At 41.0% G+C, this 27,846-nt stretch overlaps 1 protein-coding gene across 2 annotated transcripts in view; it reads left to right on the forward strand.

The window, feature by feature from the left end:
- NEK10 (NIMA related kinase 10) overlaps positions 1-25,850 on the forward strand; it is a 177,003-nt gene extending 151,153 nt beyond the window's left edge. For both annotated transcript variants that reach the window (XM_045857452.1, XM_045857453.1), the window contains 7 exons: positions 805-834; positions 2,094-2,194; positions 11,114-11,224; positions 18,313-18,421; positions 20,452-20,504; positions 20,589-20,644; positions 24,556-25,850. In XM_045857452.1, the coding sequence (XP_045713408.1) occupies positions 805-834; positions 2,094-2,194; positions 11,114-11,224; positions 18,313-18,421; positions 20,452-20,504; positions 20,589-20,644; positions 24,556-24,604 (509 nt within the window). In that variant the 3' untranslated portion in view covers positions 24,605-25,850. The remainder of the gene's footprint in view (positions 1-804; positions 835-2,093; positions 2,195-11,113; positions 11,225-18,312; positions 18,422-20,451; positions 20,505-20,588; positions 20,645-24,555) is intronic.
- Positions 25,851-27,846: the final 1,996 nt, after the last annotated feature.

Here is a 27,846-nt window from a genome sequence, read left to right on the forward strand (position 1 = left end):
GAGACATTGAAACAAGCTAAGTACTCACTGAGACGCAAATGGCTGAGTAAACTGTGATGCATGCAAAAAGTCATTACGAAGAATGAGCCAGAACTCTGTGCTGGCAAAAAAGAATCTCCATGCCGGACTGAGTGAGAAAAAGAAATTATAAAAGTCTTGTGACGGGTCACCATATATTTAAAAAGAGAGAAAAATGTGTGAGGGAATGCTATGGATTCTCCACAATAGTAGCTTTCAAACTCTTTTGGAACTGAGCCTCAATAAGAAGCACATTTTATATCTCGAATGAGTGGATTCTTACCACATGCAGTGCACTCTGAAATTTTTCTGCCCTGTTTCACTTCATTCTATCCCATTTCTCAAAAATGCTGGTCATGACCCATTAAACTGACTTTAGGAATCAACCACAGTTTGAAAATACTGTTGTGAAGTTACACACGTATGCATGTGAACGGGTAGAAAAGTGATTGGGAGGCACCCCACCAAGCTGATGTCAGAGGTCACTTCTGGGAGGGCGGGCAGATGCATGGTGGTGCCAGGGCGCCTCCAGTGTCTCCTGTAATACTTCGGTGGTTACTGTGTTTCTTTGCTTGTTTTACATGGGGCATGTGTGAGTAAACATTTTTTAATTTATATTTTTAGAGAGTAAGCGATCAAAAAACTGTTTTCCAAGGTCAAGAATTTATTGGAATTGAGAGACAGTGGTCAAAAGGGGCTTAGGAAAAGCAATTTTAAGTTACTTTGCGTACTTGGCTATTTCTGAAGACAGGCATTCTAGCTAACTCTCTCTGTTTTTGTGTCTAGGGCCACAGATGAGCACTTTCTTGTGGCAAGGTAGAGTCAAACCCATGTGACATCCCACTCAAATGCCACCCCGAGTCTGGGAGCGCTCTGCCAGGCTGTGAGGTTTTAACTTGTTCCCTATAAATGTTCAGCCCACACATCAAAAACATGAAGTAGTCAACATAAAAACAGTAAAAAACTAAGCTGTTTAGTTTCTGAAAATGCAAAGTTAATGTTCCTGTTGCAGCTTGAACTTGGCCACATTACACGGTCTCTGGGTTTGGGTATGGGTCTAGACAGACAAATGGTTAATGCTTGAAGAATTCTTTCTGCAAGAAACCACCACTGTGGAACATATGATGTGCATATACGTGGCCATTTCTGCAGGCTATAACTCCAGTTTTCTGTTTTCTGTTTTTGAGCTATCTTAATTCTTTCTGATTTACCTTCACATATTTACCCTAAGAGTTATTTATTTAACCACATCTTGAAGTCAAGTAATTTAATTGATGTGGATAAGGAGTTAGTCACAGTGCCTAGGGAAGATAGATCCTTTAAATTTTAAACAAACAAAATATTAAATGCAGATGAACTAGAACTGGATTATTTCTTGTGTGAATTTCTTAATTAACTCAATAAAGATATCCATAAACAAAATGATTTTTGACAACACCCTAGTATAAAACTGTGAAAGTGGTATGGCTCTATGATGAGAATTTGGGATAAGTTATAAATCTGCCCTACTGAGACCGCGACGGAAATCCAGGTGAAAATTATAATTTGTAATAAGTATTTAAAAGTTACTTAATTCAAAGTAACTTTTGTTATTAGAATTTTTTTGTTTTGGGGAATACATGGAAATCCTCAGTAAGATTGTCTATTCACTGTTTTCATTCAGTAGTTTTAATGAAAGTAGTTTTAAATATGTTAAATGAATTAAAATTTTAAAAGCATGATTTTAACTGCCCATATCTACAGCCCAGCTTTTCAATATCCACAGTATCCAAAGCACCACTGACTCCTGGTGGCAGCCTCATGTAATTGCAGGCAAAAATTCCAAGAGATAACTGATCTTTCAGATGTTCTAAGATTTAACATCATTATATTAAGTCTGAGAAGTAAAAGGAAGGAATTGTGCATCCTATATTGTAAAATATTGAAGTGTTACTGGGTCTCTGCATGTTGTCTTATTGGTAGAATTAGGATCTTTGCTTAATTTTTTTTCAGAATTTTACTCCATTTTCAACTAATAATCACTTTTAAGAGAAAAAACCAGGGTCTTGACTAAATGGAAAATTTATTATCCACAGCATCTGCAGGGATTGCTGTATCCCAGAGGAAAGTACGTCAAATCAGTGATCCTATTCAGCAGATCTTAATTCAGTTGCACAAAATCATCTATATCACACAGGTCAGTGCTATTAGCTTTTTATTACCTTTTAATCTTAAATATAAATTCATTGATCATATTGCTTAAGAACTTTGTAGAACTTTCAATGACAGTGAGTACCTGTTCTTATCCTCCCCAGCTGCAAATATGTGGAGGACACTGTGGCTTAGCAGCAGAGCTAAGGAGATAGTAGGGGGAAAAAAACCAAAAGCAAACATATGAGATTTTCCCTATGACCTAAAACCTTCTCTTCCACTGTTAGTGCGCAACCAACACCAGTTCAATTTGAATGGGCCGTGAGGGTGGGGATGAAAGTGGGGAGACAGATGCGCTTTTGAAACAGCTTTACTACAGGGAGGAAAGAAGAAAGTGGTGCCCGCCCACAAATCCCAAGGATGCTCGGTTGAAACCAGGACCTCCCAGAGAAGTGAAAATGGGAAGCACACAAAATGCAGGATTGTTAAAACTTCCTATTTCTGTATCTCAGTGACTCTAAGGCACAGGGGAAGCAACACTGTTTAAAAATGGCTACTAATAATTTACAGAAATTTGTGTGACTTGATGATGCATTTACCAAAGGTATGTACTATGAATAGGAAAAGAAAACTTTGTAGATACAAAAGTGAAGATGTTTGGATGAGAAAGTAGCTGTTATTTTGAAGTTTAAAATTGCACATCTTACGCAGTTCACTCATTCATTTATTTGACATATAATTATTAGGTGCCTACTATGTGCCAGTCACTGTTCTAGGTACTTGAGACCTACCAGTGAGCGAAATGTAAACATGCCCTCAGCTAAAGACTCAGAGAACCAATGTGGATATTCTGTCAGATGCCAATTGTGGCAATTTCAATTCTACGTTCAGGTACCAGAGACAAATACCACCAGCTCAGGGGACCACATGGGCCCATTGTAAGTCAAACTTGGGCTAATGCATCTGCTCCCTCCCACATAAAAGCAAACAAAGCAAATGGAAAACCATTCTGCTTGGTGTACCACAGTGGCATTATGAAACCATGAGAATAGGCATCACTTACCGCCAGTCTCCTGTGTCCCCTGAGAGCCTGTGCGTTTCCTCCCCTCAGTGAACAGCCACTGCAGGAAATGGCCTCAGGTCCCTTTAGGGAAGGAGCGGGGGTAAGTTTATAGTGTGTCCCTTATAGCAGTTGCTGTTCCACTGTGGCAACAGCATCTCAACTCATATTCTTCTCTACCAGACCTAGAGTTTCTTCCTGTTACATAGATTAAGGTATACAGTCAGCCCTTGGACAATGCAGAGGTTAAGGACACTGACTCCCCACGTAATTGAAAATTTACATTAAACATTTGATCTCCTCCCCTTCCCCACAAAAAAAAACCCCTATAGTCCCTTAATATTCGTGGGGGATTGGTTTCTGGATTCTGGCAGGCATCAAAATCCTTGGATTCCCAGCCGTGGATTGAAAACACCCACACCCCAGCCCTTGTAGGCTCCATGCTGCCTAATGTCCAGGTGCGGTATCCAGGGCACTGGCTTCAGTTGGCTCTTCATGAAGGTGGTAACCATGCCGTGATGTCCTGTGTCCTGTTGTCAAAAACTTAGCACCGGGCTCGGTTCCAAGGGCACCGTCAATTCACCCCCCAGATCCCGCCTGTACGGATCCTTCTCCCGGGACATTCATGAAACCAAATCTGTATCTGTGCAGGTCCAGTCAGGAGGCAGAAACCACATGGTAATCTCAGCAGGGAAGGTTTAATGTGAAGAATTGTTCAAGTATCATTGACTCTAACAAATCATTGTCTACTAAGTAGGGGACAAGAAATCCAGAAAGTAAAAAAGAGCAGATAGGGAAGTCACTGCTCACAGTACTGAGGTAGAGCACCCAAGGAAGGGAAATAATAGGACACCCCCAAGCAGGCCTGGTGTTCGGACCTCACTGGGAAGGTCAGAGGAATCTAGGAAAGTGCTGTTCTAGAGAAGCTGGCAGGGAAGCCTCCCTCTGGGGGATTGGGACAAGCCACCTAGGGTGGGTGTTGTATAGGGAAGTCAGCACATGAGGGTGGTGTGATGGGAAGTACCTGCTATAGGACCCAGGAGGCTGCCCACAGGTAGGTGCTGCCCCATGCAACTGTCTGGGAAGCGGCCTGCAGGACTGAATCTGGCTGGGGGGTAAGGACCACTAGGGGGCACAATTGCTGCTGACTGCTTGGTGCTGAAGGCCTAGGGCAAGGCAGGAACATCACTGGGACCAGGCACAAGCTCCCTCCTCCCCCAGTGTCCCTTCAGCACCCTTTACAGCTGAACATCCTGCCTGCTGGCAGGGGAGAAATGTCCCAGTATCACAGCAGGGCAATGAAGAGTGTATTTGGATCTAAGAGGCGGTAAGTTGAAAACTGGTGCCCTTACTAACCTGGGGGATGGAGGGTAGACAAGGGAGGCCTTTCTCCGGGAGCTACTGTCTTTGAGTTCTCACTGCTTCCTTTTGACTTCTCCCTCTTGCCTGGGGAGCAGTCTGTCTCTTATCTGTCGCACCTTTTCTCCCATCTAGTATTCTGGTTAGTCACTCTGAAGGCTAGTCTTTTGAGACCCAGGAGTCTAAAATTGATTACATTTCTCCATTTTCTGCTGTCAACCCTCCTCTCAGGCAGTCACACAGACTTGTGTGCCCGGCGAAATGCAGGAGGATGGAGGGGCGTAAGGAAACACGTGGGTCGGGGGAGAAGAGCAATCAATCAAATGCAATGTGCCATATCTCTATCGAGTAAGGATATATTTAAAATGCAGTTCCATTTAAATATTGATATATGGGGAAAACATTCTTCCTTTTAGTGTTATGGGAATTGCTTTAAAGAGCTTATTGGTTACCTCAATGATTAACTAGTAAATTGAGGGAAAAAAAATCCTCTGAAATTTAAAGAGAGTGTTCATATGCCTGTGCTGCTAATTTATATATTATAAACTTTAATGGGTGTATTCGACTTCTTCATTGGATTTCAACCTATTTTAAAGTAAAAATGAAACCATTACGAGTTTCATTCTTGCTGTTATGCTCTTACATTGACAACATTACAAATGATTTCATATTTTTTTGGCAAGATGGCATTCTTTTCTGTAAGTTCAAGTATAAGCATTATAGTTTTTAAATGTATTTCCAGAATACTTTAAAGTTTCTGACATTGCACATAGTAAGGAATGATTCCTCTTTGGGGACTTTAAATCGCAGTGCTAACCAAAGTCAATGCCTTTCATACAAGGAAAGAAATACAAGCCTAAACATTATATTTGCTATAGGCTAAAGACCAAGATCACTTTCTCTCTCTGCTAATTGCAAAAGAACACTGCAAAAAGTAAAACTGAATTGACAAAACAAACAAATCAAAACAAACAAAAGCCCTCCTTTCTTGTTCACATATTTCTTTATTAATCGGCCTCTCAGACTTCTGCTGTGGAGGCCGGCCTGAAGCCAGGGCCAGATCCCTCTCGACAACCAACAGATGACCTTACAGGGGAAACTGCTTACTTTTGGCTGGTGGTGGCCTTTTTTCCTCCGGTTTCCATGGAGACAGATCTGGGAAATCATCTAAAAGCAACTATTTTAAAAGGCAGGATGTTAAAATCCTTACCCGGCCTTCACTGATTTGACATCTATTTTCATCACAACTGAGATGGTAATCTTAAGACCCATAATCTGAGAATGAAATCAGTGGTTCATTTCCATCGCTGGAGCCAGAAAATCAATCATTGGGTGTATCAGGTGACCAAAGTACATATGTCACCTTTCAGTATGAGTCTTTGTGTTATTGCTTAGGGAAGATCTGCCTAGCCAACTTCAGCTTTGGATTTAACTCTGTATTAGGATTCGATTGTTTTGTTAGAGAAATGCTTTGGAAATTAGCATAGAGCTACTTTCAGAAATTCAACATCTGTCGCCCAGAGAACAGACAAAGAATTTGGTTGGAGCTGCTTTGCATTTTGCATTGCTGTCTTACCAACCACAGTTGTGGCCCCCAGAGCCAGTGCATGGGGTTGGGAGGAGCTCTGTGCGGCCCTCAGGTAAGAGGTGTGCCACTGACTGTTTTTTCAGCAGTGGTGATGGATGGGAAGAGAACCACCCCTATCTGCTCATCTGGAACTCCTGGGTCCTAATGGCAAGGGTGGCAGGTTTGATTGAATCTAGGGTAATGCTGTGTTTCTCAAGTGAACTCATGTTTTCAGGGTTTGTAAATTCTAAGAGAAGTTTTACATTTTGTGTATTTACTTTGATATGATAATCTTTAACATTTTACTTTAGCATTTAGGGAACTCTCTTAAGCAGTAACATGTCAAAATAGGGTTTTATTATAGAAAAGATATTAAGTCACTATTGGATGGAGCCCTGCAAGGCTACAGATAGTCTGTGATATATCCTTGGGGATACTAGAGAATGCAGTTCTTTTAAAAAAAATCCATATATTATGCAAGTCTGAGAAAACCTACCATAAACCATACATATTGGATTTCATTTTTTCTTTTGTCATTGTTTAGTATAGCAAAAACAAACAAGCAAAAATCAAACTTTTAGCTGTGTCACGTTAAGGAGTCATTACATTTTCTAGAATCATATTTTGCTTCAGTAAAATTCAGGCAGCTATGGGACTACTGTGATAAAGGAAAGCAAGTATGTGACATGTTTATAAAGTGCTATACTACGGGACTGCTGGTGGTGGCACTGTTTGCTCTAGATACCAGTACATGGTTGTGCGAGGGGACTCACAGTGGCAGAAAGGATGCTTGTGCATTACCTAATGTCTTTAAGCTCCAATTTCCTCACCTATAAAATATTAGGTTGGCCAAAATGCTTGCTCAGTTTTTAAGTAAAAATAAAAGATACATTTTTCATTCTCACCAATAACTTTATGGAACAACGCATTCACTGTTTTGTTCCACTACCTTCTGCCATCTTTCAAGCAACTTCATAATTCCATCTTCTCAAAACTTTTTACCTTTTTGAGCAAATAGTTGTTCCGGGTGCCTTATGCAGTCTTCCATGGAATTGAAATTTTTTCCATTAAGAGAATTTTATAAAGACCAAAATAAATAGAAATCCAAAGCAATGTCTGGTGAATATGGTGGATGAATCAGACCTTCCCAGCCAAGATGTAACAGTTTTTGCCTGGTCATCAAAGAAACATGCAGTTGTCATTATCCTGATGGAAGATTATGTGTTTTCTGTTGACTAATTCCGGATGCTTTTCGTGGAGTACTGCTTTCAGTTGGTCTAACTGGGAGCAGTTTTGTTGGAGTTAATCATTTGGTTTTCCAGAAGGAGCTCATAATAGAGGACTCCCTTCCAATCCCACCATGTACACAACATAGTTTTCTTTGGATGGAGACTGGCCTTTGGGGTGGTTGTTGGTGGTTCATTTCACTTGCCCCTCGGTCTTTCCCATTCAACATTATTGTAAAGTATCCACTTTTTATCACCTGTCACAATTTGTTTTAAGAATAGAACACTTTTTATAACATTTAAGTAAAGAATTGCATGAGGAAATATGGTCAAAAATGTTGTTTTTGCTTAACTTATGTGGAACCCAAACATCAAAGTGATTAATATAACCAAGCTGGTGCAAATGATTTCCAAGGCTTGATTTGGATATTTTGAGTATCTCACATGGTAAAACATTGCTTGTTCTCAATTAATGTCTTGATTTGATCACTGTCAATTTCAACTGGTCTTCCAGTTGCTCATGGAGCATTGTCCACTGAGAAATCTCAAGCATGAAACTTCGCAAACCACTTTTGACACATTTGATCATTCATAGCACCTTCTCCGTACACTGCAGAAATCTTTTTTTTGTTTCAGTTGTATTTTTACCTTTCTTGAAATAATAAAGCAAAATATACCAAAAATGTTGCATGTTTTCATCCACCTTTAATATTAAAATGGCTACACAAAAATTCACCAATTTTGATAAGCTTTTTTAAGTGCACACTGATATGACAGCTGTCACAATACAATCTAGCAAAATTGTTTCAAATGGAGTTAAAGACAACTAAGCGCTACTAGAGCCATTTTATGGGAAAAAAATGAGCCAACCTTTTGGCCAACTCAGCATTACCTGCTTTATGTCTGTTGTAGGGAAAACGTGCTGTACTGTGGATACAAAGGGAGTCATAGTGCCTGACACATATACGTCATAGGCATTAATATTCTATTCTAATATCCAACTAAGATTATAGTTTTACATATTTTTTATACTTATGTCATCTACAAGTAAACTGTGGAAAGGTTTAAATTCTTGCATGAAAACTTTAAAGATGGGGTGCTGTCCCCATCTTTAGTGATAATTATTCCAATAAGATACAATATCTTTTTAATACTGCTCTGTGCGTGAATTTTAAGTTGATGGAATGTTGGCTTCTTCAAGAAAGTTTTTCTGAGGATTAGTTCAAGCCATGGCAGCAGTAAAAATAATTCTAACTAGGGCCTTATCAAGTTAAATGAATAGCAAGGATTTTAAGAGCACCTGAATTAGTAGTGTGATCCCGGTTGCTGCCAATCTGGGGGTGAGCCACCTTTGAAGGAATCTACGGACCCACTGATGCTTCACATCTGCAGAAGTTTGCCATGGCAGACAGTTAGGGATGTCAGAAAAGGCTTGCCGCCTTTCTCTTTGACAGCTGGAACCATGCAGGGCAGCAACTAGACAGTCCTGGGCCAGCACTGCCATCTGGTGCTTGATTTAGGGAAGTGGTGAAATTAGCAAATTGAAAAATGTATCTCAAAGCACTTTTCCCATCTCTTCTCCACTCTAGTCCATCATCTCCTTGCTAGGAAAGCATGCGCATGGCTCTCCTCTTCGCTGTCTCCTTTTACTCTAAGTTCAATCCACCCCACTTTTGCTAATCTCTCATGCATACAGTATTGTTTATACTTGTTTTCTCTCTCACCTGTCTTCCAGCTATTTGCTCACTAATGCTGAGAAATCCCTCTCTGTCTCTGTTCTTCACATTTCTTGTTTTCCCCTTTTCATTAAAGGACAAGATTAATTATGACTCTGCTGGGGGTAGGAAGTAGTAATCACATCTGGATCGAGGTAAAAGCAGGCCATAATATTGACATAAAAATAGATCAGCAGAGGTTTGGTGCTATCCACCTACAAAACTTTTCAAAGCACGTTGAAGGGCTTCAGAGTCCCCAGCCTTAACTCTTTTGTAACTAAACCACTTTGACTCACGCAAGGTCAAAGGATTAACTGGGATTATAGATGCATTTTTAAAACTTTTCTCAATGGCATTGTTTTTTTATCTCATATCATTCAATGCTTCATAATGGGTCCTGTGTTCTACTGTGTTTGGGCCGATGAACAGTGACCTCCTGTAGATCCTATTCATTGTCCCACTGTTACCTTTTACTCATTCCCCTGTTCCATGAAACTTGAATAACAGACGTCCACCAGATTAGCCAGGACATGCATGGTAAGCTGCACTGCACCAGCAGGTGCACCCCGGAGTCTCTTGTCTTGATAAACAGAGGGTTGCTTTTCACTCAGCTGAGGTTGGGCAGGGTGGGTGACTGCCATTCACCTTGTGGCTCTGCCATCTTGACTCCAAGCTCTTTGTCCCGGGGAAGGGCAATGGCTTTGCATGGCTTCATTCTCAGGGTGACAGACATCATTTTCATTGGCCACAAGTAGTCACATGGCACCCCGCTAAAACTGTAAGAGTATAGAGAAATGGGGAGGGGATGGAGTGATAATTTCCTTGGCTACATTTCTCTTCCTTTGATCTGAGTTCTGAACTATATTGTATTTTCTTTGAATCTTTAAGTTCTTACTACCACATTTTTCTTCCTACTTAGCTTCCCCCCACCTCATTGTGATTCCGTTTCCTCTCCTTCTAACACCTCCCCATATTTTAAAGCAAATGTCATTTCCACTCTGAGACTCCTTATTGTGTTGACTTTATTTCTTTTCTCTGTCACCTATCTCTAAAGCTTCACTTTATTCTTCACTGCTTTTTTTAAGTTTTTTTTTAATATATATTTTTTAGATTTTATTTTTAAAATTTATTTTTAGAGAGGGAAGGGAGGGAGAAAGGGAGAGAGAGAGAGAGAAACATCAATGTGCGGTTGCTGGGGGTCATGGCCTGCAACCCAGGCATGTACCCTGACTGGGAATCGAACCTGCAACACTTTGGTTCGCAGCCTGCGCTCCATCCACTGAGCTACACCAGCCAGGGCTTATTCCTCACTGCTTTTTTGGGATCTTTGATTTCCTTGTATAAATCCAACCTGCAAAGCACTACAAAATCAGTTTTTTGAAATCCCCATTTTTATCCAATTCCCATATTTTCTAAGATTCTGCAGTGACTTCCTACTACTTATTAAGGCTAACTCATCCTGGCCTGGCCCTGTTATGTACTAATTCATTCCCTCCTTCTTGATAAATTGGTCCCTACAATCTCCAGCTGTAAATTCAGAAGCATCACAGGCAGGCATCTCGCTGTGTACTAACGCAGATGTGTGCTCCCTGGTCCACAGCCTCAGACCCTGCAGGACAAGGCCATGGTTAGAGTGTTTGGCATGGTTTCCAGCTTGTGGGTGTGACCCAAACACCTAAATATTGGATAGAATGCATTCTTCCCTCTCAAGTCTGTTCTTTACAAAAGTCAATATATATGTGCAATTAATATATTATGCAGTTGTTATGTGAAAAATAATATCAATAAAATGAAAGAACAGTAAGATAAATTAAGCAGCCTTTTGAAGGAGAGCAGAATAATATTTTTTTCTGGATAATAGGATGAAAAATTACAACATCACTCATGCTATTTGGAGTATGATTTAAATTCTTATTTAGCGAATAGGAGTTCTTGTTGAGTGAATATTGTTACACTGATATTCAGTAAATGCTTCCCAGAAGTCAGCTGTGCAGTGTCAACAATTTGCTTCTAATGGTTGTTTTCTCATTCTGTGCAGCTTCCTCCAGCTTTGCACCACAATTTGAAAAGAAGGGTTATAGAGAGATTCAAGAAATCCCTCTTCAGCCAGCAGAGTAACCCTTGTAATTTGAAATCGGAAATTAAAAAGGTATGGTATTCTACATACAGGAATTCTTGGGCTAACGAAAACACATCATTCAAGCTAAATCTCATATTTCCTTTGCTTTGTACTTGAAGCTCTGTCCTCCATTAAGGGACATTATTATTACGTTAGGCCATGCAGGCTGCTATAAAAAAATACCATAAACCAAGGAGGTTATAAACAACAGAAATGTATTGCTCACAGTTCTGGCAGCCGGAAGTGCAAAGTCAGGGTGCCAGCACGGTTGGGTCTGGTGAGGACGCCCGCCCGTCCGTCCGGGCAGTAGATGGCCCACTTCCTGTGGCATCCTCACACAGCGGAGGGAGCATGGGAGCCTGCTCAGGCATCTGCTCTAAAGGCATTTTTTTATAACAGCACTTATACAAGGGTTTCATCCCTAGGACCTAATTACCTCCCAAAGGTCCCACCTCCTAATAGCACCACCTTGGGGATTAGGTTTAGCACACGGATTTGGGGGAGAGGCACACACATTCAGACTACTGAGACACTAAATCAAAAATGTGTCTTTGCTTCTCACTTTCTCACCTTTATGTCTGAAGTCATCATTCTCAGAGGACTAACAGAAAGTTCTTTCCATATTATTGCATGTTTTCCTAAGAAAAAATGTTGTTAAATGTTTTTACTTCAAATATAGTGTTTTTTAGAGAATTCTATCCTAATTTTTTTATTAGACTATTCTTCAGAAAGTCCCTATATTTAGCGTTGACAGTCTGAACAGGTCATTCAACCATTGAGGTCAAGATTTTTATCACCCATGAGGGCAGAATGAACTACCTGTAAGGAGGGTCTTTCCACCTTTGACCTTCTGCCATGTCCTAGACTTCAGGTGCTAGTAAATATTTCTATTTACACTTAAAGAAACTGAATCGCGAAGAGGTCCAATCAACGGGACAGAAAGGAAATTGTTTATCTCCATTTAACACAACCTGGTGACAGGAAATCCCTGTGTCTTGGTCTGTGGCCATTTTAACATAGGCCTTGGGCACGGACACAACCTCCCATTCTCTGGCCCTGAAAGACCCAGGGCCCAAGCAGTCCGGGCCCACCTGGGTGAAGATGCTCAGTCCCACTCCCATCTGCTGTAATGTTTAGAAGCTTCATCATATACTTAAACTCTGGCAGTCATGCTGTTAATGACCCTTTTTTTACAAGTTTCTTTTCCATCAATGTCTCCAGTCTTAAGCATAAATTGACGCATTATTCAGGCAGGACTATGGGCTCTGATAAGAAACACAAGCAGTTGGCTTTGTCCCCTTACATCAGTGGTGGCTGTGCATGCTTACACACACACACACACACGCAGGAGGTGGGAAGAGAAAAGATAGCCGCGGGTAGACCAAATGGAAACCTCCCTCACTAGAGACGAGGGAGCAAGATTTCTCTCATGGGCTGTTGGCAACTAAGACCCAGAAACAAAGTAAGGGGCGATCAAAACAGAAGTGGGGAGACCTCAGATGTTTATTTTTCTGTATTACCATATCATATCATGAATTCCAGTAAGTAGACTTGAAAAAGACAGAACTCATCTCTCCCATGAAAAGATGAAAAAAAATTCCAAGTTGCTAGGTGTTTATGCTCTCATTAGAAGGATGTTCGGAACAGCCCAGTTGGGACACAAAGCGTGTTCTCACAGACTCCCTGGCTTCTGAGATGGAAGTGCAGCACCTGGTCTGGTGCGCTGAGGGGGCTGCAGCCCTCCCCCGCCCAGCGATTTCCCTTCAGTCAGTGCGTGTGCTAAAGAAATGTCCAGTCACTGTGGGACCTGACCGCTGTGGCTACCTATTGATGACCTACGACCCCAGAGGGTATAGAGAGCAATCAAAAAGGGAAGGGAAGGGAGGGGAAGGGATGGGAGGGGAGGGAAAAGAAAAGAAAAAAAAAGAAAAGAGAGAAGAAAACTGCTCTTGTAAGAAAGTAAGGTCCTTGTCTAAAACTCAGCCAAGGCGGCCTGCAGCCCAGCCTGCCCCACCCTGGCTAGAATCGCAGGGCATGCAGCATCTGAGAGACTGTGTGGGTGTCTCTGGGAGATAGAACCCTGGGCGTGGGAGAAAGGAGAGACAGAAACAAGACAGAAGATGTTAATTCAATTAGAAGTATCAACATGATGAACGTGCGTCCGAGTGGAGGTCCTGGGGATGAGCCCCTGGTTGTCACTAGCACAGACCCCTGGTTTTCCAGTCTTGAAAACCTTTAGAAATTCCTTATTAGAAACCCAGCCCTCGGTGGGACTGTAACCGTCAGAGCAGCAGGGCTGGGGAGGAAGCCGGATGGGGGGGGAGGCGGATGGTCCCTGGAGCCAACCTCAGGCTGTGCGCATGCGTTAGCAAGTAGAGCGCTGGAGCATTGTGCAAACGGGCGCTGGGCGTTCCTGGTAACAGTGCGGCCTAGGAGGACCTAATAGAAACTGCTAGAAAGGTGCTGTGGATTAGAAAAGATGAAAAGTAAGGCAGTGTGTTATATCTTAACATGGGATTCAGTCAAAGAGGACAAGGCGAGTTGAAGGGAAGGTAGATCAGAGGACTGGTGAACGAGGGTGATGGGGCCTGCTCAAAGTTTTCTCACCGGGTTCGTCTTAATGCCCTTCCGAGTCCTTCCTCAGGCGGTTTGATCCCAAACAGTTTGTGCAGTTGCCCTACAGCACAGTGAGCCCTATTTTATGACATAGGGAAGAAGGTATAGTTGGGGGAATTGAATGAAGATCACATTTTCAGTTTCTCATTGTTTTCTATTTAGGCTTCACCCCAAAAAGTACTACATTCTCAATAGATTGCTGAAGTGCTACAATTGCTCAATATTTCCTCAAAATCAGTGTTTTTTGTGGTTGTGGGGTGTGTGTGGGGGGGGTGTGTGTGGAAGGGGCAGTGACTGTTCTCTTTAATATGATGACTCATGTTTTAGAAGACCCTACTTGTTCAAACCACACTTTGCAAACAGAGTACCAAGAACTAAATAATAATGACACTGTTTCCTCTTCAAAAAATGCATGTTTCATCCCTCTGATTGATGATATTCAGCCTTTTTCATCTCATGGCACACATAAACTAATTACTAAAATTCTTCAGGACACCAAAAAATATATATTTCTGCCAATCTGAGAAAAAATAGGCAGAACTTTGGTTCATTCACATGAGATGGCTATTGTTGTCTTGGCTATTGTCATTCTTTTTTAATTTGACAATTTAAGGATCAAAAAGTCAGTGTCCCTGACTGAACAATCAGATACTGCCTGCTTTGAAAACTCCCGCGGCACAGCCGTGTGCCAGCCGCGGCACACTGGTTGTATCAGCAATGGCTGGACTCGTTCCGGGCAGACCTCACACTTACTTCTCCGTTTCCTTGTCTGTGAAGTGGGGGATAACACCCGTGTTAGAGGGTCCTTGTAAGGATCAGATAGAATATTAACTATGTCTAGCATGTGGTAAGCACTGAATCAATGGCCGCAGGTGCTGCTGTTGTCATTCAGCAAGAATATTTCGTCTTCCATACTCATTCTGTCATTTTGGTCACCACCCAGTCCAAGTTCTTGGCCCTTCTCTCTTGCATTGTGGCCACAGGTTCCTTGCTGACCTCCTGGTTCTCCCATCCATCTGGCCAGACTAATGGTTAGTTCCTAAGCCCTTGCTTTTTATCAGCAGACTCAGAAGGCCTTAGTGGCTTCCAGTCTCCTACTGTAACATATAAACTCCGGGACCCAGCTTTCCTGGCCTCTGCTATTTGCAGGAGCTTCTTGTGCTTCATCTGGCCTCACCCTGCTGTCCCCGCCCTCGCTCAGGCTGTTGTCTGGATTGTGTCCAGGGTGGTCCTTTCCAAACAAACCTGATTATGTCACACACACACATAGAAATAATTCGGGGGGCTCTTGGTATAAAACACCAAAATACTCACCCTGGTGTTCACAGTCCTGTCTGGTCCCAGCCCACCTGTCTCTCGCTCCTCATCTCACTCACTCTTGCCCTCTGCCATCTTCACGCCAGCCCCAAGGCCCTGTCCAAAGTCCGTCCACTGGGCTGTTTCCCCTCGGGTCTTTGCACAGCACATGCCTTACCCTCTGCCTGTAAGGATCTTCCGGAACACCCCATCCTTTATGCAGTCTTCCGCATCAGTTCAGCTCTCTGTTGAGTGTCACTTTGAGGGGAGCACCTTCTGGAAGTGAAACCTGCCACTTCCTAGAACCGCAGTTCATTCAGTACAGTGCGGTTTTCCCCAGGAGGATCTATCGCAGACATAGTTCTCCTGTATTAGGCCATAAGCTCTGCAGGTACATGTTTTTGGCCACCATTGCTTCCCCCCCGCCCCCACTGTTTGGATCTGTGCATTGGACATAATAGTTGATTTAAAAAAATACTCACTGAATTAATGAATGGCACTTCCCTTTCTCGCTTCAACCTCAATCTTCAGACCTCCATAGCACGGACCCATGTTGTATCCATTTCATCACTTTGCCATTCAAATGCAGTGCCCAGCCTTAGTTCCCCTCACTCGAATGTCCACTGTGCCTCCTTGCAACCCCCCAGATCTATCCCTCCAGGCTCAGCTCCGATGTTTCTTCTACAGAGCCTCTGAAATCCATGCTAGTCCTCACGAAGCACCCTTCTTTGTGTAAGTGTGGAACCCACCGCCTCATTTCATACTTCGTTTCTTCTTGCATCACTCTGTTGCCTCATGTGCAGTCGGGTGGCAAGTCCCGTGGAGGTCAGATCACGTTCGTGTCCTCCCTGGTGCCCAGCAGGATCCTGATAAGCTGGAGAGATCCCCGCTGTATGTGCCTTGATTGGCTTTTATCTCTGTGTTCCAAAACCTGCTCAGGCTGTAACACAAATAATGTTCTGCGTGAAATATGTCAAAAAACCAAACTGCACAAAAGAAGTTTTGGAAAGTTCCTAGGGTAAAAGTAAATGTGTCTGGATGTAAACACAAGACTAATGGATTTTGTCTTCATCCACGGCCTGTCTCTCTGAGGATCTGCGGTTCCTAAGTGGAAGGAAACCACTACTGCGACACAGCACGGGAATCCTCCCCTTTTCAAGGTTTGAGTCAGGAAGGAGGACTTGTCCTTGTCATATTAAAATGACCATTTTACCCTCTCCAGGCACAATCCATATATTATACTGTGCAGCCTTAAACACCCTCCTGTCTATGAAATCTTTAAGATTCAAAGGTATATATCCTTAATAATTACATCAACTTAAATAATCTTTCTGTAGTTAGGATGAGCATTTCAGGCAGCCATATTACTGCTGTGTCCACCAATATGAAAAACAATCCCATTCGAAATCATGTGCAAGGCGATACCAGGAAATTATCTGCAACATTGTAACACATACGAAGAAGCTTGGTGGGAGCAGCCTGGTGGGAGTTAGCTTGGATGTAAGACTCGGATTGCTTAGGGCCCCCTCCGTGGTGCCCTGAGTTACTGAGCGTGGGACTCCTCTCAGATCCTCCTGCATTGTAGCGTGTTGCAATCTTACAGTCTTGTCTTTTTACAAATGGCTTGTTAACTTTACCGGTTGTCACCAAAGTTAGAAAAATAATTTTTCAGGAATAAAGGAAGGGTAGAACCATATTTTTTCCTAGAGTGTAGCGTTTGGCACCACAAAGACTGAAAACCACAAATGATATATATTTACAGTACCCAAGGTACATTGATGAAATATAAATTGCCAATATAAAATGTTTTATTAAGGTATGAAATGCATAATACATACAGTGAGATTCATTTACAGCGCTGTGACTCTAACGTATGTGTTCACCCCTGTGACCACCACTCACACTGAAACATAGAACAATTCCAGTCCCCAGGCAGGCTCCTGCCTGCCTTTTCTTGGCCAAACGCCCCCTCCCCCTGCCCCCCCTTCCCACCTCCACACTGTAATTGTTCTATCACCATTAGTTAGTTTTGTCTGATTATAAAAATGTACCTAAGTGAAGTCATATTCTATGTATTCTTTTGTTTCTGGCTTCTTTTATTCAAGCCATTTGCTTTGGGTATCTGTAGTCTGTTCCTTTTCATTGTTTTCAAGAAGTCTATTGGGTAAGCACACCACAATATGTCTGTTTATCTTGCCACCCAGCGATCACTGGGGGCTTTCGTAGTCGAGGGTCACTACAGATGAAGGTGCCGTGAATGTCCCTACACACGCCTGTTGATGAACAGCGGTGCTCCTTTCTTGCGTGTATCTGCTGCCTCAGAGTGGGGTGGCTAAGTCATAGGGTAGGCACCAGGCATTTAATTTTAACATATACTGCCAAACAGTTTTCTCAAGCGATCAAATAATGCTGGGCTTTAATTTATGAACAGAGTGTGTGACTCTAAGCTAACCACTATTACATAATCCAAATTGTGCCATTTGTTTCTGGTTTATTCGTATGAATCGACATTTTAAAAGTATATTATATTAACACAGGCACTAAAACTTGGCCAGTCCACATGGTGGTTAGAATTAAAGGTGAAAGGAGGCTGAAAAATGTTTATAGTCTAAAATTCCATTTAAAAAAATTCAGCTGCATGGAAAGGCGTTAAAACAATTGGAATGCCAATAAACTCTGTCATTTAGTGAATAACTTTTTCCTTTAGGGTGTTGGGAATCAATGTTTTGGAATTCAGTTAATTAATAGTAATTCAGAAAAATATATTAAGAAATGTATTTTTTTTGGTCAAACAAAAAGGCATTGTTCAAAGCAGATGCACAAAAAAGGATGATTTGGGCTAAACATATTGTTCTGTTAAATAATTGGAGTTTCTTCCTCCTACGCCTGAAAAAAATAACATTTTGATGTCCTAGCCCATGCCATTATTTTTCTATTCATCTTTTATTTTGCTCTCCTAAAGCTATAAAGCATATTTTTTTCATGTGACCAGGGAATTATCTAACTTTCTTTCACTGTAATATGGCCACCTCCAATTTATACGTTCTTGGAAGCAAGATGTGTGTTTATCTATTTACAAGGGATGGAAAAGCACAGGGCACTAAATTTTCTGTGCAGACACAAAGGGAAATGGAACAGCCCGCGCAGAGGTCTCATGTCGTTTGCTGCTGAGTGTGAAAGATGTGGTTTTGCTTTTTTTGTTCCAGTTATCTCAGGGATCTCCAGAACCCATCGAGCCCAACTTTTTCACAGCAGATTACCATTTGTTACACCATTCAACCAACCGAAACAACCTGTCCCCAAATGACCCAGCAGGTAATGGTCTTCGACACAGGAAATCTGGCTTTCACAAAGAAATACGTCACTTGGATCCTTAAAAGATTGTCTTCAATTAAAAAAAAAGACTTAGAGCTTATTTTAACTATCTATGGCAATAGTTGGGAGGGGTGTATGGTAGGAAATTCTCTGAGATTCACTTTCCCTGGCTGTGGCAGCTTCTATCATCATTGACCAATAGATTCACCATTGAGTGAGAGATAACACAAACACACAGCAAAATTAGAGGTGGTGACTCACATTTCCTTTGGTCTCTTCTTGCTTATCGGGTGATGGGAAGTCAAATGCCCGAAAGCATCCAGGGAGATAAAAAGCAGAAAGGAAGTGTTTGCATATTTAAAATGGAGAAAATTTGAAACTTACTTAAAGAATCCACATCAGACAAATTTAATATTGTTTCTTTCTGCATAAATCTCGTGTAGGTGGGCAATATAGCACAGGGACCACAGATTCTTGAAGCACAGATGCCTAGATTCAAATTTTGGCTCATCCGTTTAGTAGCTGACCTTGGGCAATTATTTGACCTCTCTGCACCCCTGTTTCCTCGCCTGTAAAATGGGCCTAAAAACCACAGTGTTGTAGTGAGGATTCATGTAAACATCTAACAAGCACTTGGTCATTGGTAAGGGCTCATCAAAATCGAACATTTCTTGTGACAGTTGACTTCTCAGCGTTTTCAAACTACCCTGAGGTTTCAGAATTCCTTGCTAGTTTTTGAATCTCTATAAACTGTGGTTACGTCACATAGAGGAATGAATGGACAGAAGGAAGGTTTTATGGTTGAATGAAGACTTGCCATCTCTTCAGCCTAGAGAAGCACTTGGTTGTGGTTTTGTGATTTCCTAATTTGGGCAAGTTATTTCACGTATTAATTATTAAATTTTCCCAAAGTCTTCGACTCCCAGGATAAAGCTAGCCTATGTGGCAGAATTACATTTACAATGGTTCCTGAGAAATCGCTAAGGCAAAGAAGATAAACTGTTGCCTAAGGTCATTTGCTTTCAAAAGCATCTCCCAGGGCTCTAAGTCAGTCCGCCGGGGAGACATCTTGCAACAGTGGCTCTGATGAAACCGGGAGCTCTGGCTGATGCCTGTCAGTGGCCAGAGAGGGAGCTGACCTGTTCTCCCAGGGCAGCTGTACTCCCCAACCCAGAGCAGGCCAGGCATGTCCCGAGTTCCAGCAGGGTGGGCAAAAGCCGAAGACAGCAGAGCCTGTGGGCACTTCTGGGAACACTTTTAAACTGGACTGGAAAAGCAAGCTTCCTTATGCCTCATGTGCTCATGTGCTGTCTCAACGTCGAACCCATTTTTTTTTTTCTCTCCGCAAACAGGCAGGGTTATGCTAGGGCATCCACTAAGTCAGTGTTGGTGGGCGTGAGGGAAGCTGGCTGCTGTTACTCTGGCTGGAGCCCGGGTGGCTTAAGGTGTCAGCATATCATACTCAGACCAAACATCAAAAGAAACAAGTCTCTTGGCATTAAATGTATGGATTTTATTTTCCTCTAGGTAGCCATTGGAAGGGAGGGGTCAGATCTATGTCGTCTTTCCCTGTCTATGTTGTCTATTTCTGCCTCCCTCCAAAAATTTATTTTCTTTCTGGCACATACCTGCTCTCTGTCTCATGGACCAGGAGGAGTGTGTTAATCAGGACACTCACCTGTCAGGCAGTTTCAGTTTGGAATCACTCCTCACCTGTTCTTAACACATGCACACACACACACACATGCACGCACACCCCTTAACTTAATTGACTCATTTATATCAAGATCAACACCTCAAATCTTTGTGTATTATTTTGTGATGGCCACCTGAGAAGCAGCCAGGTATTAAAGGAAGAGAAGCAGGAAGTTTGAGTATTCTAAGCCAAGATGATTTGGAATGTACTTGTGAGTATTCATCTTCATCATTAAGAAATTGACCAGTTTTCACTTCAGTTGAGTCATAATCACCAATAATGTCTAACTAAGAAAATGTACACTAAATGTCAGACTTCCCACAATTTCTTCCAGGCCTGCCCGCCAGCTTCGATTCGGAGGAGGGGATAACGTATGAGCAGATGCAGGTGAGGTTCTTGCAGTGCCTCTGGATGATTTTATTTTGTTGCTTTTAATTCAATACTAACTGGATTTTTTTTTTCCAACTTCAGACTGTGATTGAAGAAGTCCTAGAGGAAAGTGGTTATTACAATTTTACTTCTAACAGGTGAGCACTAGAATTTGCTTTCAAATTTGAAAAGTCAATGGAGATCATTGGATATTAGATCTGATTTCTCCATATTTGATTCCAGATGGTTTTCCAACTTTCATCTTAAATACTTTTATGAAATATCTTGGCTTAGACATGATACTGCCATTAGTAGAATATATGTTTATCTTTTGTAGGAAAATAAAGATTGATCACTTAGCAGTAATTGACTCTTATATAAAAAAATGAACGTGATGAAATGGGAAAGCATTTTTAGGTTGTTTTTTAAATTAAGCATTTGTTTTTCTCCAGTTTACTAGAGCTGTAAATTCAGATTTCCATCACTGAAATCTACTTATGATTTGCATAGAATGTAAGAGGAAAAATGCAGCAAAACAAAGAATCACTTTGTTTTTGTTTGTGAGAGAGGGATTTGTTGTGATGTGTTGCCTCTGAGAACCCTAAATAAGAAATCTCAGTTTACAGGGGCTATTTACCATGTTTTGTTGTGTATAATGTGCAACCTGTGGTTTTGTGTGCACTTATACATGGGGTTATTATGCCCATGGTATGTAATCATTATACCCATGTATAATTGGCATTCTTATTTTCTCCTCAGAAATCTGAGCAAAAAAGTGCACCTTATACACAGCAAAATACAGTATATCTTCTACTATAACATTATTAGTGCTCTAAAAATTTACTCTGTTTTCTCAACTTCACTCAGTTCTGGATTCCTGCAGTTTTACTGTTGAGCACGGTGTTGGGCACAAAGATTTGAGTTCAATTCGTGTATGTGTGAGGCAGTTCCAAGAAGCACTGGTAGGGGAGTGAAGAAATAACTCCGTAAAGGTTTCATCTTCAAGCAAGTCACCACCAGCCATTGTTTGGGCTCTGGCCCGAGGGGATGTTAGTCACCTGGCATTCCTGGCCTCCTGCAGGGTGGACAAAGCAGATTCTAGGGCCAGAGGCGTTTTCAAGGAAGAGAAATGTAGGTGCTGGCTGCTGGAAATCGGCCGTGACGCTTCAAAGTGGTCTGACAGTGTCTACTGCACCCGAGCTGTCCCTTGGCTATTCCAAGGAGCGATAGGGGATGCATGTAGACAGTTAGCAGCCACATACACGTTCTATATGGCTGAGAGTTGCTGTAGGAAGAAGCACTGTCTTGTGGAGTTGGCTCTCCCCACGTAGTGTTTTATGCCCGGAAGAACTGCCTTCCTTTCCAGCTAGTGAAGCTCTCTTGTGACCATGATTTACATTATTCAAGGAGTCGTCCCCAGAGGTGACAGTTAGTAGCCATCTGAAGGGAAAGAGGGCCCACGGATACCCTGTTATGGTCATTGTGGAAATTAGATTCTTTTTGATGTGAGTTCCGTCTCCAACACCGTTTTCCTTCTGTTTCCTCAAGTTGTTCTTATGAATCACACATGAGATTATTCAACTGCTTGTTCTTTTGGCTTGACAATATGTTTCCAAAATACAGCCTTTGTAAATTTGGTTCTGTTGTGATTTATAACCGCAGCAAAACGATGAGTAATTCTCATTTTCCAAAGATATATTGTTAATAAAAATCCCCGTCTCCATAATCACTCTCCTCCTGCCATTCCTGGAGAGATTCAGATTTTTCACTTTCTACTCTTGGATGAGACCATCTAGCCAGCCTTCCATGGGTCGTATGAGCATCTCTGTTGTTGACTCTCAGCCTCTCATTATTTAAAGCACCTTGGGTTAGGTGGGGCCAAAGGTCATGCTTGTTGTTTTTTAATCTGTATCTTCTCAACATCTAAGGATCATGGGCAATCAATGCCTTCATATGTTTGCAGAAAAGCAACTAAGTATTAATAAAAAACCCAGGTGTTTAAGGAACTCAGATATGCTCTTACAAGAGCTATCATTGCTTTTAAAAAAAATCAGTCTTATTTTGAATTTTTCTTATCCTTTTTCAGTTCTACTGTCAAGTTTCTAAAAAAGCAAACATTATTTCCACTTCCAAAGACATATTCCTCTATTAAAAGACATTGCAAATTCTCCTATGATAAACAGATAAGATGCTTAATAACGAAGGCAAGAAATTACTCACAGTTATATTCAAAACTGTGATGAGAATGGGAAAACATGATTTAAGTGATTAAATTCAAGCAACATATGATGAGTATGAAATAAATTTTCTTAAAATGCTTCAAATTAAAATGAATCATTCATTTAAAAATCCATATAACTACAACATTCCCTTTTTTGCTTGTAATAGCAAGATAGAATATATCTTGGATGAAAGACTCCTTATGGTTTACTAGTAAAAATAACCCTTGGGCCCTGACTGGCGTGGCTTAGTATTCTGGGCATCATCCCACAAAGGGAAAGGTCGCTGGTCCCATTCCCAGTCAGGGCACATGCCTGGGTTGCAGGTTTGGTCCCTGGTGGGGGAGTGTACGAGAGGCAAGCCCATCAATATTTCTCTCTCACATTGATGTTTCTCCCTCTCTTTCTCCCTTCCTTCCCCTCTCTCTAAAAATAAATACATATAATCTTTAAAAAACAATAACCCCGCTTGTGCTTAAAGCCATTGCTTGTTTACTGGCATTCCAAATTAATTCCCAAGACATAAGTCGGGCTCTATTTAGAAGCCCCTAACGCTGCACAAGCTGGAAGTGTGCATGATTTCAAGTGCAAATCAGAGCAGCTGTGACAGTCATGACTTTTGTAGTCGGAGGATAGAGGATACTAAATATCACAGAACATGTAGAGGTTTTTGAATCGGTGTTTAGAGTTAGTAGATTGTGTTTTCCCAAATAGTCTTCATAGAATAGACAGTATTATCAAACATGTTTATAGACACCACCCCCCCCAAATAAAGTTTCATGACCAAATATATTTGGGAAACCCTGAAGGTACAGTTTCCCACTTTTGGAGAATGTTGACTCATTACCATATTCAAGACTGAGATGGATTGCAGGAAAGAAATCTGTCTGCCTTTTTAGCCCTGTGATTCCTCAGCTGTTATTTGTAGCACCAGTTGAGAAAAGCTGCCCTAGCAATATGGTTAGAAACGGGAAACATTGTTCAAACTTCTCTGCCAGTATCTACCCAGATCTGCCATTGTTTTCATTGTCTCCATCTTCAGTAGGTGGAAAGAATGTCTCAGGCACAAAATGCTGCATTGGTATTTTTTAAAAAATGGTAACAGAAACAGAAATAGCAGCAAGAAGCCATAACCAAATAGGGATTGCCTCATTTCTGGGCCTCTGGGAAAGGGAGGCTGGGCTGAGAGGGAGAAAACAGGGTAAAGAAAATGAAACAAGGGCAAAACAAACTTGGCCAGCCCAAAGTGGGCTCTATTCTCCATCATTCCTAGGGTTGTGTGATTAATCATATTTGACATCAACATTTAACTTCCTTACCAGAAAGATACAGACTAACATGCCTCAATTTTCTCACTGCTGTTTGTGAGAGTAAAACTGTTTGAGTTCTGTGAGTGAATAGATGACATCTTTATATACTTAGAGGTACACGATCATATTTTATTTTGTAACAATGAAATAGGTATTGAGAAATAATGGTATACAAGATAAAAAAAATCTATATTGAATCAACTTGCATTGATTTCCCTCCCCAATTAACTGATTAATGTGTAAAATAGATATTTAATGTTCATAGGCATTTAAATGTACAAGCTACTTTGAATGGGTCTTTATTTTTCTACTAGAAAGGGTTATCTGTTTCCATTGAGCTTATAGTTCAACAAAGACACTGTTAGCCAAACGTCAGCAAATGGCAGCTTTCTAAGAATGTCCCCATTCTGCTATATTTAGAACCACATTTTTTATTCGTTGTGCTTTACTTGCACACCTAAGCTCCTGCTCTTGAAATTGAATATGTGAACTAAAATACGTGTGACTTGACGCAACTCTTTCCACGTCTGAATCTTCTAGGTATCACTCCTATCCCTGGGGGACCAAGACCTACCCAACCAAAAGATGAAAATGCTGCATTTTGAGTGGACTTGGTTTTCCCAGTGAAGTTCAAGTTCTGGACTTCAGCCCCTACTGCAAGATGTCCAAGGATTGGCCGCTGTTAAAAGAGCCTGGAAGATAAAAGACCAAGGCACTATGGTGCCCAAAGGACCTCCTTCCGGTGGCCTGGTGCTTGGCTGCGTGAGGGCTGCAGGGCTGGGAGGCTCCATGTGGGGACGGGTCACACACAGGACGGCGGGCCTCTCCGCGTGCCCCTGCGAGAAAATGCTGCACACTGGTCTGTGGGGAGAAAACCCGCCCCTCACAGAACTTTCTTCTGAGTTAGAAAAAAATCTCATCGTATTTTTTAAAGAAATATTTTATACTTAGGATTGCTGAAACTATGTAAAAAGACATCTAGCCTTCTGTGTATAAGAAACAGTTTTAGATAAAGAAAATTATAAGACTCAGAATAATAACATGTTGGGTGATTCACTGTATCTCCCATTTTTTAATCTTAAAAGATATTTAAAATGTGACTGAATTTTTTTGTTTGTTTTGATGAAAGGTTGGTTCTGTCTTAACCACTTGGTTGCTAGTGGTCTTGAACCTGATACAGTGTAGACAGTATTTGTAACCTTGCACAACCTCTGGGAATAACCATCACATAGTCACATTTAAGTTAGAGTAATAGAATACACTGCTGTACAGTGTGTGCATATGTACATATATGTGGGGGCGGGGGGTTTTGATTAGGCTAATGCTTTGCTGCTAATCAAACTTCTAGTGTTTTTAGAGCACTTTTAAGAGTTCATAGACTCTATGAAAGAGATGCAATATTCCTTGTTCTAAGTCTCCCCTTACTAAAACTACCTACATTGTTTTTGATTTTTTGTTGTTAGAAATTTGGAGTGAAAATGAGTTATATAATACAAAGTAAGTTCCTTCTTTATTCATTGAGACATCCCCCAAGAAAAGTCAGAATGCCAAACGGTGCCTCCTCCTATGTAGAGAGAATTTATGGGGAACATTTTCTAGATTCTTATCGAGCTAAAACCTCTTCAGCTGGCTCCTTATAACTGGTGTAATGTCAAGAAATGCCCTTAATGCCAAATTGAACTACACTTCTAAATACTTGCAGAACAGTTTAATGCTATGTAATTAGTAATCTGAAAGCTGAAATTATGCTTTTTATATACTTTTCACTGAATTCTGTTATCTTTATTAACATTGGTATATTTTTAGCATGACTGAATAGAATTTAGTTCAGTATATTTATAGTGGTTAAAACAAAACAACATTTTGTATAGTATGGAAAAATCTATTAATGTGAATCTATTTTTACAATTAATATGTATGATACTTAAATGATATGCAAATTTCCTTTAATGCCTCTGAAGATTGTCAATGAATCTTTTTTAGGCCAAATTAATAAAAAACGCAGTGTAATTTATAGATTTACATCTAATTCAAAATAATAGATGCAAATATAGTAATAAAAAATTTCAGCTTCAGCTTTCAAACCAATTCCATTCAAATGTGAAATGTACAACATGTAATCAAAATGCTGTGATTTTTGTTGATTTAAACCAGGCAAAATTTTATTTCTATTCCAGCTTAATTTGAACCTGCACTATTACTTTTTAAATTCTTTAAAAATATGTAATGGGCAACTTTTCTCATTGTATAGGAGGTGTGGGCCCAGAGGGGCACACATTTTAATTGTGGTAGAAGCTAGTACCTGGGAATAAACCACACTATGGGGAGAACGTTGAACAATAAAGCTCTTTATCAAATGACAATCTATAGTAGCAAAGAGTAGTATTCAGAGGTCCCATCTTGGTTAGAAAAGAGGAATTATTTATTCAAAGCTATTCTTAAATGCATATGGCTGATCTTACTAAAGGGAATTGGAACAAAAGATTTCTATCTAGTACTTTTAGACCATAAAAATGGCATTTATTATGCTAGGAGCCCATAGCAATAAACAAAAATAAGCAAATGCAAGTCTCTTTCAACAGGATCTTTCAATCCATCAACTGGTAAGTGTAGTCTTTTTCCAAAATAATGGATGTGTGCTATTTGAATCCCCCCCTTAAACTACCAGCTACTAAATCAGCATTCTCACAGTGCAAGACCAACCCTTTAAGAGAAAGTTAGGGGCTGGTAAGGGAACCGTTTTGTGCATGGAAGCACATCCCAATGGTGAAGGGAACTTTGCAAAAGCCCCTCTTTCAAACAACGAGCTCCCCCTGCCCCACCCCTTACTGTAAAACAAGAACGGTCCTTTTGTTTTGACTGTCTGAACCGGCCTCTAGTGCAAAGAAGTAGTTACTTGAACTTAACAGGCCTCATAATCTTTCTTGATTGCATTTTAAGATTTTCTCTTTTCTGTAGTGTTTAATTATTTGTTGTGTGAAGAAATCCCTGTGAATCCATCCAATTCTCAGTCCCTGAGTATTTGTATGGGACAGAATAGGAATCAGTCTTTTCAAATCACTTTTGCTAGACAAACACTTCGGTGAATTAATCCACCAGCTTTAGGTTATGATCCACCAGCTCTGTCTGAAAGTGTGTATTTGAAACCTTATTTTGCTTTTTTAAAAAAAGCACAACGCTCCATTCTCAGGGAAGTGGCTGCAGCAGGCCTAGGTGCCACCTGGTTGTTAACCTCGTCTTCTTCCAGGTGTGCAGTACTTAATTAAAGGTCTTCAGGGAGCAGTAACGTGGGCACTAGCTCCAGTGCTCACGGACGAACTTCGGAAATCTCCTAGAGAAATGCGGCTTGAGTGTAATACGGAGATTTGTGTGGCATCGGCCGAATGCACAGTGTTTGTCGGCATTCTAAAGCTGAACCTAAGTAACAAACACTGTTATAAAGTTTACCAAAATGGTAGAGCTGATTGGGGTTAAGGTCTTTCTAGAGGTACCACCTGGGACTTAATAAATGGTATAAATTTTGATGTTCAAAAACAAACAACCAAACTGGTGGATTATGTGCAGCTCCAGCAATGTCATCAGTTCACCACCACTCACGTGAGATGTATGGGGGTGATAATATTGTTTAGTCTATTCTATCAGTATTAATACACATAGAATCCACATCCCTCCTTTGATTTGCTGAATTGCAGAATATATTTGTTGCTATTTCTCTCTTCTATTTGGAATGGCAAGGAACCAAGTACAATGAATTTGCTGGATTCCTTTAGAAATAGCTTCAGCTTCTATCTGAAAGGAGGAAAAGCTTCTTTATAAGCTTTTATTGTTTAG

The sequence above is a fragment of the Phyllostomus hastatus genome, unplaced genomic scaffold (assembly GCF_019186645.2).
Source record: "Phyllostomus hastatus isolate PE091 unplaced genomic scaffold, TTU_PhHast_1.1 phas_scaffold_129, whole genome shotgun sequence".
Lineage (NCBI taxonomy): Eukaryota > Metazoa > Chordata > Mammalia > Chiroptera > Phyllostomidae > Phyllostomus > Phyllostomus hastatus.